This window comes from Dipodomys merriami, unplaced genomic scaffold (assembly GCF_024711535.1).
Source record: "Dipodomys merriami isolate MVZ:Mamm:240054 unplaced genomic scaffold, mDipMer1.0.p SCAF_89, whole genome shotgun sequence".
Taxonomy (NCBI): Eukaryota; Metazoa; Chordata; class Mammalia; order Rodentia; family Heteromyidae; genus Dipodomys; species Dipodomys merriami.
In genome coordinates this window covers 5,241,274-5,255,444 of record NW_027206501.1, presented here as the reverse complement: position 1 = coordinate 5,255,444, position 14,171 = coordinate 5,241,274, and the positions used below count along the sequence as shown (strand labels likewise).

Here is a 14,171-nt window from a genome sequence, read left to right as displayed (position 1 = left end):
GGAATTTGAAAAAAAAGAAAATGAGCATACTCATCTGTCCATTAACAATTTCTACTAAAAACGTAAAAGGCTCTAAACTGTACCCAATGGTGTGTCCACTTACTTTGTCTTAAATTTACAATGTGTGCCTGAACACTGGTGACTCACACCTGTAGTACATTCTACTTGAAAAGCAGAGATCTGAGGATCAAGGTTCAAATCCAGGCTGGAGAGGAAAATCTGGGAGAGTATTATCTCTAATTATTCAGCAAAAAGCCGTAAGTAGAGCTGTGGCTCAAGTGTCAGAGGACCAGTCTTGAGCAAAAACAAGCTAAGGGGCAACATCCAGGCTCTGAGTTCAAGTACCAGCACAAAAAAAAATATTACAATATGCAAGAAATGATACATCCAGGAATATATAATGGCACATATTCCACCTTAACCCACAATGTTCACTTGGCTTAGGCTAAACATTATCACCTTAAGTTGAGAAGTCTTGCCAAGGAAGTATTTATAACACACTTTTATGGAAGTCAGTATTCAATAGCTCAACAAAGCAAATTAGAAAAGGGAAAGTTACAAAGAACTCCAGATTATGTGTCAACAGTTGATCAAAGGGCCCTTTTTTAAAAAATGGGGGAAAAGCCCATCTCTTAAATGTCATGGATCAGTCCAAAACATCAAATGAAATAATTGAACTGTTTCAAAATAAAGATAATTATATTATATGCCAGACTGTTTATAACTATATTTAGCATAAGCATAAATAGAAAGTAGATAAGACTTTTAAGAAAACAAGTCATGCAGGGCACTGGTGGCTCACACATGTAATCCTAGCTATCCAGGAGGCTGAGATCTGAGGATCATGATTCAAAGCCAGCCTGGGCAAAAAAAAAAAAGTCCATAAAACTCTTATTTCTGATAACTACCAAAAAGCTGGAAGTGGAGCTGTATCTCCAGTGGTAAACAACAGCCTTGAGTAGAAAAAGCTCAGGGACAGAGCACACAAGCAAAAAAATCATTCAAAAGTTTAAGCCTCAGAACTGACAAGAAAAACAAAAATCACTCAAAAGTCTAGGAGCATGGGAAGTTATTCATTGCATATGTAAGTAAGAAATTCCTATATAATAATGATACATCTATAGTCTATTCAAATACAATGTTCCTATTATAGCATAGTTAAAATACTAAACCAAAGATAAGACTTTTAGGATATTTTGAAAAGCACAATGCTATGCAACAAATAATAAAAAGAAATATGTTAATAAACTTTATTTCATAATAAGACTCATAACTATGATAATAAGATGATGAGTCCAAATATAAAGGTATCATTTTGTTGTAAAGTTGTGGAGTATGTCTGGTGTGTGTGTGTGCACACCAGTCCTGGGATTTGAACTCAGGGACTGGGCTGTTCCAGTCTACCACCTGAACCACAGTTCTACTTCCAGCTTTTTCTGAGTATTTTATTGGAGATAAACGTCTCACAGGGGCTGGGAAGGTGGCTCAGTGGTAGAGTGCTTGCCCTGCATGCAAGAGGCCCTGGGCTGGATTCCTCAGCACCACATAAGCAGAAAAAAAAAAAAAGCCAGAAGTGGTGCTGTGGCTCAAGTGGTAGAGTGCTAGTCTTGAGCTGAAGAGCTGAGGGACAGCACCCAGGCCCAGAGTTCAGGCCCCACGACCAGACCCCCCCAAAAAAGTCTCACAGACTTTTCTGCCTGGGCTGGCTGACAACTACAGTCCTCGGATCTCAGCTTCCTAAGTAGCTAGGATTACACACGTGAGCTACCAGCACCCCACTCTGAAGAACTGATTATTCCCAACACTCAGTCTATGAAACCATCAGAGAGTCAAAAATCAGAACTGTTAAGGGCTGGCTTCTTAACAGAATTCCCAGGCAGTGAAGAAGGAAGGGCATAAAATTAGTTCATGGCAATATGTACAACTATGGACAGGTTTCAGCATGAGAAAACATAATGGGTTTTTTAGTAGTATTTCTCATAGCATGGAATGAATATAATCTATTCATTATGATTACTCCATGTTCTCCCTCCCATAGTCTTTTAATCACTTCTACTACAAACCCCCTGCTTATGGCAGAATAAATCTGCTAAGACATGAAACAGGAAGACACCAGCACAACTTCCACAGCCCTGTCCACTTCCAGGCAGGGTCACAAAGCTTCCTTCTCCACTGCCTCCTCTCAACTGCTAGTAGATTTATAGTCAGAATTGAGTCACTACCATTTAACCTGAAAATCTAAAGAACTTTATGAAGAAGTATGTGTGTACATAAAAATCTGTTTGCTGTTTGTAGTTTTGAGGATCAGAGAGCAAATCCAGGGCTTCCCTGAACATGCCTGGCAAATTTCTACCTTTATACTTCACTTTTATTTTAGTCCCAGTCCTGGGGCTTGAACTGTCCCTGAGCTGTTTTGCTCAAGTCTAGCACTTGCGCCACACCTCCATTTTTGGCATTTTGCTGGTTCTTTGACAGTTAAGAGTCTCAGGGACTTTCCTGCCCAGGCTGGCTTGAGATACTCAGATCTCAACCTTCTGAGCAGCTAGGATTACAGGTGTGAGCCACCAGCACCCAACTGAATTCTACTTTTTAAATAAGTTATGATTTAACATAGAGACAGTCTATCTTCTAGTAGTCTTTCCTTTCTAGCCAGTTTATTTAGTGCAGAATGTAAGTTATTCGGAGTCAGTACAAGTTTCTCTAGGCAGTGATGTCAAGATGCTGCCCTAACTTCATTATGAGTTCACTTCTGGAAGAAATCCCAGAGGTTTCTTTAATAAAGAAAACCCATAGATGTAGGAACAGTAGATACATAGTGTTAATTATATATTCCTTTGGAGAATGGTGTTTGCATGCTATTTTTACACTGTTCCTTTTTTTCTTTTACTATAATTTCAACAAGTTTCTAAGTCAATAAAGGTATAAAAAGAAAGAGAGGAGAGAGAGAGAGAGAGAGAGAGAGAGAGAGAGAGAGAGAGAGAGAGAGAGAGAGAGAGAGAGAGAGAGAGAGAGAGAGAGGAGAGAGAGAGAGAGAGGAAAAAGGGAAGGGAAGAAAGAAAAATAGAAAAGGCCAAGACCTGGTGCTGGTGGCTCACACCTGTAATCCTAGCTACTCAGGAGGTTAAGATCTGAATAACACACATCAAAGGCAGCTGGGGCAGGAAAAGGCCATGAGACTTCTAACCCCAATTAACCAACAGAAAACTGAAAGTAGCACTGTGGCTCAAAGTAGTAGAGCACTAGCCTAGAGCAAAGAAAGCTCAGGGACAGTTCCCAGGCCCTGACTTCAAGCCCCACAACTGACCAAAAAGAAAGGCCAAGACATCAACACAGGAAGGCCCAAATGTAATAACTGCTTTTGTTTCTAGGACAGACTGGTTCTAAGGTATGAGTGGACAACATTTCTTCACTTGAAAATAGAAATTTTAAGTTTTTTCTTTAATATCTAGCCACTCTCTTTACAGATCACCTCTGGGAGTCTGTTGATTACCTTAACAGGATATAAGCATTAAAATAATGATTTGAAAAAAAAAATAAAATAAAATAAAATAATGATTTGAAGCTGGGAGCTAGTGGCTCATGCCTGTAATCGTAGCTACTCAAGAGGTTTAAATCTGAGACTCATGGCTCAAAGACAGCCCTGGCAGGAAAGTTGTGAGATTCCTATCTACAATTAACCACCAAAAAATCAGAAATGGAACTGTATCTCAAAAGAAGAGTAGTAACCTTGAGCAAAAAAAAAGCTCAAGGACAGCACCCAGGCCCTGAATTCAAGTCCCAGGATCAGTACAAAAAAAAAATTAAAATGATTTGATCTCTCCTCCCTTGGTAACAAAAATATCTGTAAGTGGTACATAAATATCCACTCCACTATAACTTTTTAAAAACTCACAAAATAGCATTCTCTTTTAATTGATTGTAAAAGATATATTTGTGTATATTGCTTTGATAGATTTATTTTTACATTGCTGAAAATAATATAAAGCCATTTCTTTGAAGCCTTTGGCAATTATTTTTCCATGTCTACTTAGACAAAAAGCCATAGAGTTAAGGGGAAAATGAAGCCATTTCTTGGCTTTTAAAGAGCCTTAATTTTTTCATATATCAAAAATATATCAGCCTGGCTCACACTTACAATCCTAGGTACTCAAGAGGCTGAGATCTGAGGATCAAAGTTCAAAGTCAGCCTAGGCAGCCAAAGCTGTGAGACTCTCATCTCCAATTAACCAGCAAAATGCCAGAAGTGGAGGTGTGGCTCAAATGAGTGCCAGCCTTGAGTAGAAAAGAGAAGGGAGAGCTCCCTGGCCCTAAGTTCAAGCCCTAATACTGGCACCCATGCATGCGTGTGCACGCGTGCACGTGTGCGCACACACATGCACACACGCACACACACACATACACACATACACACAATCTCAATATAATCTGAAGAGTAAAAAGAAAGGGATAAAGACAAGAAAAGAAAGACGAGAAGAATGGAAAGAACAACAAAAGATTTGTTTTTAAAATTTTCACCCAGATAAGTGACTGTTCCCCTTCAGAATAAGAACAACCATGATCCAGGTGTTTAGATTTAGGGAATCTTCTTAAAGATTCACAGCAAGCACCAAATGTCACTAGACAACTGGGTGTCTGATGCCCAGACCCTGAGGTCTGGAACATGTGTAGAACCCTAGCCAATACCATAATACTTCAGTTCAGTCATGGACAAGACTCTCCCAGCCCAGTCAGCCTCCACTTCCTTCCCAGATCACAGCGAAGTGGAGCTGCTGAGGTTTGTGAAGCATCTCTTGTAGGCCTCGTCCACAATGAATCCTGGCTTGGGTTCTCCTGGTCCCAGTCACATAAGGCACATACATCTTTCATTGCTCTTGAATCTCAGTCCTGAAACACAGCTGGTGTTGGGAAGCTGAGCATGTGCAAAGGAGAGACTGTCCAGTTCCCATGAGGACAGTTTTCAGTGAGTCCTCACCTTCTGAGCTAGGGTAAGTTGCTCCAGAACAAAAAGAGAAGGAGGGTAAAAGCTGGGTATATGATCAGTGGAGTGGGGAAGAAGACCATTTCACTTTGTAATTCACCATCTATCGTCTCTAAAAAGAAAGAAGCAATGTCCATTAAGGAAGATCCACTGAGTTGATCCACGGGGAGATGGTAGGCAGCAGGCTAGGTTGAAGGTTGAAGCTCCTCCCACTGGTCCCTGGGGAAACCCAGCTTTCATACTAAAGCAAAGTACAACAGTCTTTAAACACCTAGGTCATGTCTTTTACAAAAAGCAAAGAATCTAAAATAATTTTATTCTCAAGACAACCAACATTTCCCAGCCCTCCCCTCAAAAAAAAAATAGTCCTAAAAGATCTGAAGAGGGAGAAATAAAAATATATGACTGTAATCATCTGATCTTCTTCCACACAATGATTGGATAGCAAACAACAAAATCTATGCAACACGACAAATGAAGACTTGTTGTGAAAACCCTATCCCATAGAAAAAGCAAGTGTTCCTCAAAATAATCAGAGGCAGGAATCAATTATGAAAGCCAGAACAATCCCATGTGATGTCTGGAAATGTTAAGTTTTACACTGAGTTCTTAGACAATCAGTCACAACCAATAATATAAAGAGAAGAGAAGCATGGGGGAGAAAAGGAGGAGGACTGGAGAATGACCAGGGCAACCGGAAGTCTTCACACAGCCATCACAGCCCTCTGAGTCTCCACAAATGTCACAGTAAGCCAGCTTTATTTTGGAGTTGTAACTTCTCACCGCCTGCCTCCCTGTTCAAAGGGCACACATCAGTTTACATCCTTCATTCAGAGACACTGGTTTTACCAAAATACAAGAGCAATTCCATACATTCATGTGAATTTTCGTTTTTTCTTTACACAATTTTATTTTTAATTTTTTTTTTTTTTTGCCTTACAAGAAACAACTGACATGCCCAAGAGAGACCCAAATTACAAACCCAAGAAGAAAAAAAACAGTGCATTCAGTCCAACATAGCTCCACCAGTGGCTGGCCAGCAAATAGACTATAGTCGCTCTCTGCCTGTGAACTCTACTCTCTTACTAGAATAAGATCATTTTTAAATTGAGAATTGTTTTTAACTTCCTCAAAGGTTTATTTTAGGATGACATTTTCTGTGCATTCAAATAAAATTCTCATCATTACATTACCGAAAATAGATATACCATGAAGTGTGTGTGTGTGTGTGTGTGTGTGTGTGTGTGTGTGTGTGTGTGTGTGTGTGTGTGTGTGTGTGTGTGTGTGTGTGTGTGTGTGTGTGTGTGTGTGTGTGTGTGTGTGTGTGTGTGTGTGTGTGTGTGTGTGTGTGTGTGTGTGTGTGTGTGTGTACCCTGAGGCTTGAACTTAGGGTCCAGGCTATGTCCCTGAACTCTTGTGCTCAAGGCTAGTGCTCTACAACTTGAGCCACAGCCCCATTTCTGACTTTTTGGTAGCTAACTGGAAATAAGAGTCTCACAACTTCCCTGCCCAGACTGGCTTTGAACTGTGATCCTAAAATGTCAGCCTCCTAAGTAGCATGAGCCATTCATGCCTGGCTCCTGGGATTTATTCTACACACAAACACACACACACACACATACACACACACACACACACACACACACACACACACACACACACACACACACACACACAAGCTAGGTACTGATACCTCACATAAAGCTCAGGGACAGTGCCCTGAGTCTAAGCCTCAGGACCAGCACATAAACACCTCCCCCCCCACCCCCACACACACACAACCATTTAGCCCCAGCTCCACTTTGGGCTTTTTTGGTGGTTAACTGGAGATCAGGGTCTCACAGGCTTTCCTGCCCCAGCTGGTTTCAAACCACAATCCTCAGATCTCAGCCCCCTGAATAGCCAGAATTATAAGTGAGAGACCCCAGCACGCTAAGAACAAAGCTTTTATAATACTTGAAGAATTTCCTGGGGCTGGGAAGGTGGCTCAGTGGTAGAGCGCTTGCCTTGCATGCATAAGGCCCTGGGTTCAATTCCTCAGCACCACATAAGCAAAAAGAAAAAAAGCCAAAGTGGCGTTGTGGCTCAAGTGGTAGAGCACTAGCCTTGAGCTGAAGAGCTGAGGGACAGCACCCAGGCCCAGAGTTCAGGCCCCACGACCAGACCCAAAAAAAAAAAAAAAAAAGAATTTCCTTCCTGAAGAACTTCTCCTTTACAGCAGGAGTCAGATGGATGTTTGGAAAGAAGTAAACCCTTGGAGAATAAACAGAACCGCACTTTGTTCCCATTTTTTTTGTAGAGTTTATAAACATGAGTTTAAAAACCTACAACCTTATAGGCAGAAATGTCACTTTTTAGCATTCATATGCTTAATGTTATTATGTGGCCCTGATAAACGATCAAGTCTTCCTTTACATGGAAAGCTCACCGCCTGCATCCCACCTCCTAGATTTTCCCCCAAATCCCCTATAACCCTATTGGAATCAGCAGCTATTTTAACTGCACATACGAAGGCACACCCAGCTTAATTTCTAAAATGCCAAGAACACGGGCCTCACTTACTTGGTTCATAATAATCCACGATGGATACAGAAGCATCTTGGGTATTTGAAACTTTAAAGTTTCTCACAGCAGGAATATCAACACAAAACTGGGTTTCATTCACCTTGAGAAAAATACAAAAAACTTCAGGGGTTGCACAATAAAATAGGAAACTCCCCCCAACCCAGGGAAAATAAATAGAAATTAACATTTAGGTAGGATTCTGTGCAACTGGTACTGCAGTAAGAAATTCCTATAAATGATCTTATCTCACTAGTGAAATACGATAGTGCAAGAGAGAAGTTGTTTTTAGCTCCATCTTACTGAATGGGATTGTGGTTGGGGGGCGGGGGATGAGTAATGTATCACAGCCAATGACTGACAGATATAGAGTACACAAGGCCCGCCCCCGGCCTCCAGGTACCAATTTAACGAACACTTCCAACGAAGAAATCAAAGTTTTAATTTATCACCAATAATAGGTAATGGAAAGGTAATCAGAAATCATTGGGCACTCACATTCAGAGAACCATTAACTTCAGATACAAGACAAACTCCAAAACCAATCATACTATTAAGTAAAACCTTTAAATCTGTTTTTCAAGTTTCCTATTAGGCCCATGGCTTTCAAGCAGTTTTGTTGTTGTTCATCAGACATGGGTCCTGAACTCAGGGCCTGGGCATTGTCCCTGACCTCTTTCATTCAAGGCTAACATTCTATCACTTTGAGCCACAGCACCACTTCCAATTTTCTAGTGGTTAATTGGAGATTTTCCTGCCTGAGATGGTTCTGAACCAGGATCCTCAGATCTCAGCTATCTGAGTAGCTAGGATTATAGGCATGAACTGGCATGTGCCTGGCTCAAGCAATATTTGATACAAGAAAATTTAATTCCAATTCAACCTGTAGAATTTAATGTACTTTTCAGACAGAACAAGTACAGACTGGAATTCTTCACCTACATTTCCCTGACATATTTTATGTACTTTGTTCTTGGATCATTAGTATTCATACAGCAACAAGAAGGGTGCATGGGTATATTCTGATAATATTCCTCTATGACTTAAACACCTTATTTTCCAAATCAAGTATTTTAACCATTTGGAGATTTGCCAAAGAACTTTATGGAGCATTCTTAAACATTTAAAGTTTTCATCTTTAAAATTAGGTGAGAGGGATATATGCCTGTAATTCCAGTGAATTGTGAGGCAGAGGCATGAAAATCACAAGTTCAAGGCAATCTCAGGCAAAGTACACAAGGCCCTACCTCAAAAACAAAATAAAACTAAAAGGACTAGAGAACTAGCCAAGCATGAATGAAGCTTTGGGTACAATGTTCAGTATAGAAGAAAGGAGGGAGAGAGAGAGAGAGCGAGGAAGGGAGGAGGGAGAAAGCTAGGGAAGAGAGATTGAGGCCGAAGGGGAAAGGAACGTGGAATAGGAAGAAGGAGGAGGAAGGAAGGAAAGAAGACAGAAAGGAAGAAAGGGAGGGAAGAAAGGAGAGAGGGAAGGAGAGAGGGATGGAGGGAGGGAAATGAGAGAAAGGGAAAGAAGGAAGGGAGGAAGGAAGGAAGGAAGGAAGGTAGGAAGGAGAGAGAAAGAGATGAGGAAGGAAAGAAAGAGAAAGGGAGGGAGGAAGAGAGAGGGAGGGAGGGAGGGAGGGAGAGAAAAAGATATCATGACAGTGAAAAAAAGAATACTTAGATACACAAGCATGGGAATGTGGAGTAGTGGTAGAGTGCTTGCTAGCATGCAAGAAGCCCTGGGTTCAATTCCTCAGCACCACATAAACACAAAAAGCCTGAAGTATAAGCCGGGCGCTGGTGGCTCATGCCTATAATCCTAGCTACTCAGGAGGCTGAGACCTGAGGATCACAATTCAAAGCCAGCCGGGGGAAGGAAAGTCCATGAGACTCTTATCTCCAATAAACCACCAGAAAACCAGAAGTAGCGCTGTAGTTCAAGTGGTAGAGTGCTTGCCTTGAGCTGAAGAGCTGAGGGACAGCGCCCAGGTCCCCAGTTCAAGCCCCACGGAGGAGGAGGGGGATGGGGGGGGAGGAGGAGAAGGAGGGGGAGGAGGAGGGGGAGGAGGAGGGGGAGGAGGAGGAGGAGGAGGAGGAGGAGGAGGAGGAGGAGGAGGGGGAGGAAGAGGAGGAGGAGGAGGAGGGTACAAGAGAAAAAGGAGAGTCCTGAGGCAGATCTCAGTCAGCTCCCCAGCTCCCTCTATCATCAACCTTTTATGAGGAAGAGGACATGGTAGGTTCACAGGTCAAAGGGCACAGGATATTAGGATGAAGTAGAAATTAGGCACACAAAAGGAAAGACACTGATCCTGTTTTGGACAGGATCACTGTGTAATATCCAGTACTCAGAATCCTGTGTCTTTGTTCAAACACACGATAAAGCTAACACACAAACCACTACTTTTCTGCTAGCATCAGGCTTTCTCTGAGCATGTCCTCCAATCATACTTCCTGCTAGTCATAGCTCTTATAGGGCTTTGAGGTGAGGTTGGGGAGAATGGTGAAGAGAGGAGGGGAGGGAGGGAAGGAGAGGAGAGGCATGGAGCGAAGGAGGGAAGAAGGGAGGGAGGGAGAGAGAGAGGGAAGGAGGAAGGAAGGAAGGAAGGAAGGAGAGAGGGAGGGATGGAGAAAGAGCTTTAGTTATTAAGACCTTCTTCGGGCTAATCAAGAATGCAGAAGACTTCAATTCGCAGAGTGCAATAGACTTTTGAACACAATGAGACAGCATAATCAACAATGCCCTTTAGGAGACAATTACGTCCCTGCTTACCGAATCCAAGTAAAGGTTGAGCCTCCCGTGATCGTGCTCCACTTTCTTCACTGTGTCGCTCAGAGGAATGGCTTCTAACGGCACAGTAAAGCCACTGAGAAGGTCAACTGCCATAAGGGCCATGCCACTTCTATCCGGACCCAGAAACCTGCACCAAAGTGAAGAAGGAGGGAAATCCCCTTAGAAAAAACCCAAAGCTATGAACAAGTGATCGTCACATTAAAAAAAAAAAAAAAAAAAACAAGGAACTACCAAATGGTATTCCAAACATTGCTTTGGGTTCAATAACATTCACTATAAAATGCTGTAAGACAAATTATCCATTTCTGCCCTTTGTGCCCTCTGTAAATCATCTTTTTTTCATCTACTTTTAGGAAAAGATGACCAATGAGTGGCTTTCCCTTTGTTCTCCTAGGAAGACAGAGCATATTTTCTTTGTCCATGTTGAAAAGAATCATACGCTACATCCTTCCTTCATCTTGTTGTACACACAAGAGAAACAAGAGATCTGGACGCCAACATCTAATCTGCTTGAGAATAAATAAGTGCTAAGAGCTTTTCATTTGGAAGCTGAAAGAGCCCAATGTGAGTATGGACAAAGATCATGGGGCCAGACACCAGTGGCTCACACCTACAATCCTAACCATTCAGGAGGCTGAGAGCTGAGGACTACAGTGTGAAACCAGCCTGAGCAGGTAAGTCCATGAGACTCTTATCTCCAATTAATCACACAAAAAAAAGTAGAGCTGTGACTGAAGGGGTAAAGGGGCAGCCTTGTAAGTCTAAGGGATATTGCTCAGGGATTTGAATTCAAAATATAATACCAGCAAAAAAGGATCATGGTATTGTTAAGTTTCTTCCTGATGTCCTGTGAAATGGCAAAAGCAAGAAGTACTGTGAAGGAGATTTGGCTTTGAAGAGCAGAAAATAGAAACCTACCAGATGAAGATCCACAGGCACAAAAACTCCACAATCGGAAACAACTGAACCGTGTGCTGAGAACAGGCAGAACCATACTAGATGCTACTGAAAATCCATAGGGTAGGCCAGGCACTGGTGGCTCACGCCTGTAATCCTACCTACTCAGGAGGCTGAGATCTGAGGATGGCAGTTCAAAGCCACCCTGGGCAGGAAAGTCTGTGCGACTCATATCTCCAATGAACTACCAGAAAACCAAAAGTGGTGCTGTGGCTCAAGTGGCAGAGCACTAGCCTTGAGCTGAAGAGCTCAGGGACAGCGCCCAGGCCCAGAGTTCAAACCCCAGATCGACAAAAATAAAATAAATAAAATGAAATGGAAATTCATAGGTGGATTGAGAGGGTGGATAAAGATGAACAGTGTCCAAATGCTTCATTTACCTATGTGGAGATACATGCATTGTGTGTATGCTTGGAAATGTCACAATGAACCCCTTCCCTCGTATGGCTAACATGTACTAATGAAAATTTGTAAGAAAAAGAAAGGAAATTCAAAGCTAGATTGGAACTAGAGGTTTTTGTATGTGAGTAAAAATTACATACATCTGTTGTTATTAGAGTTCTGAATTTGTGGAGGCAAAGGGAAAAACCAAATCATTTAAATAGGGATACAGGTGAACCCATTGCAACAATGAGATATACAAGTTGTTATGTCGAAAAACGAACTTTACAACTTTGGAATTGGAATCTTTCCAGTGTATCCAGAGCAACTATTCTCTTTATTGGACTTGTGCACTCTTACGAAGTATAAAGGTTAATAACGGTTAAATTTGACACTGAAACCAAAAAAAGTAACTTATAATAAGAAAATATTATTTTGGAATATTAAACATATGTGCATAAAGTTTTCCCAAATTAAACTTGATTTTATTTATTTCTCTACCCAAATATTGGTATTAAGAAAACTTACAAGTTTTAGCATGTCTAAGAAATGCTAAAATATAATTAATATTTCTAGCCTGTAATTTTCAGTATAATAATACTGGAATTCTTATATAATTGTTTAAATATACACTATATCAAAAATGGGTAGATTGGTAAGTAGCCACAATTAAAACTTTCATTTTTTAAGATTAAAAACAGCCAAATGCTAGTGGCTCATGCCTATAATCCTGGCAACTCAGAAGCCTGAGATGTGAGGTTCTTTGTTCAATGCCAACTTGGCATGAAAGTCCAGGAGGCTTATATCTCTAATTAATCACCAAAGACCTGGAAATGGTGCTGTAACTCAAATGGTCGGACACTAGGCTTGAGCAAAATAAAATCTCAGGGAAAGCGCGCAGGCCCTGAGTTTATCAAACACACACACACACACACACACACACACACACACACACACACACACACACACACACACACACACACACAAGCTGTTCAACTGAAACCCTTTCTACAACTATTTAAAGATAATTTATAAAGGTAGTAAAAAGAAAGATGAATGTCTTCCAACACATCAACAGAGCCAAGGTCAAGAATCATATCATTATCACCACAGATGCAGAAAAGGCCTTTGATAAAAATTCAACATTCATTCATGCTAAAAGCTCTGGAGAAAATAGGAATAAAAGGAACATTTCTAAAAACAATAAAAGCCATTTATGACAGACCAATAGCCAATATTATACTTAATGGGAAAAACTACAACCAATTCTCCTAAAATCAGGAACAAGGCAAGGATGCCCCCTGTCTCCACTCCTCTTCAATATAGTCCTGGAACCCTTAGCCAGGGCAATAAGGCAAGAAAAAGACATTAAAGGGATCCGCATAGGGAAAGAAGAAGTTAAACTATCCCTTTTTGCAGACGACATGATACTATACCTTCACGATCCCAAAAACTCCATCCCCAAACTCTTAGAAATCATAAATCACTTCGGCAAAGTAGCAGGATACAAAATAAACCCACAAAAATCAGTTGCCTTCCTGTACACTGACAATGCACAAGAAGAGAGGGAAATAAAGGGAGCAACCCCATTCACAATAACCTCCCAAAAAATAAAATATTTAGGAATTAACCTAACCAAACATATAAAAGAACTATTTAATGAAAACTATAAAAAGTTAAAGAAAGAAATTGCAGAAGACACTAGGAAATGGAAAGACCTCCCATGCTCTTGGATAGGCAGACTTAATATAGTGAAGTTGGTAATACTGCCAAAACTAATACACAAATTCAATGCAATTCCTATTAAAATCCCAATGACGTACATCACTGAAATACAGAAAACAGTCCAAAAATTCATATGGAACAACAAAAGACCTAGAATAGCCAAAACAATTCTAGGGAATAAAGACAACATGGGAGGGATATCCATGCCGAACTTCAAACTCTACTACAGAGCTATAATAACAAAGACAGCATGGTACTGGCACAAAAACAGACCCGAAGACCAATGGAACAGAATAGAAGATCCAGAAATAAATCCACAGGCCTACAGCCAGCTGATATTCGACAAAGGAGCCAAAGACATACAATAGAAGAAACACAGCCTCTTCAACCACTGGTGCTGGGAAAACTGGGCAGCCACATGCAGAAAACTAAAAGTGGACCCCAGCCTATCACCATGCACCAACATCAACTCAAAATGGATTAAAGACCTTAACATTAAACCTGACTCTCTGAAACTACTGCAGGACAGAGTAGGAGAGACACTTGAACTAATAGGCACAGGAAGGAACTTCCTGAACAGAGTCCCAGAGTCACAACAAATTGGAGAGAGACTCGACAAATGGGACTACCTTAAAATAAAAAGCTTCTGCACAGATAAATCTATCACAACCAAGCTAGAAAGACAACCAACTAATTGGGAAAAAATATTTACCAGCAATATATCAGACAAGGGGTTAACATCCAGTATATACAGGGAACTCAAGAAACTAACCC

At 41.0% G+C, this 14,171-nt stretch overlaps 1 protein-coding gene across 1 annotated transcript in view; it reads right to left on the bottom strand.

Annotated features, from left to right (window-relative positions):
* Positions 1 to 3,007: 3,007 nt before the first annotated feature.
* Cd109 (CD109 molecule) overlaps positions 3,008 to 14,171 on the bottom strand; it is a 114,486-nt gene continuing 103,322 nt past the window's right edge. Inside the window, exons 32-34 of the mRNA XM_070012171.1 lie at positions 10,314 to 10,461; positions 7,541 to 7,643; positions 3,008 to 5,772 (exon numbers count right to left, since the gene is read on the bottom strand). Of these exons, the coding sequence (XP_069868272.1) occupies positions 5,600 to 5,772; positions 7,541 to 7,643; positions 10,314 to 10,461 (424 nt within the window). The 3' untranslated portion in view covers positions 3,008 to 5,599. The remainder of the gene's footprint in view (positions 5,773 to 7,540; positions 7,644 to 10,313; positions 10,462 to 14,171) is intronic.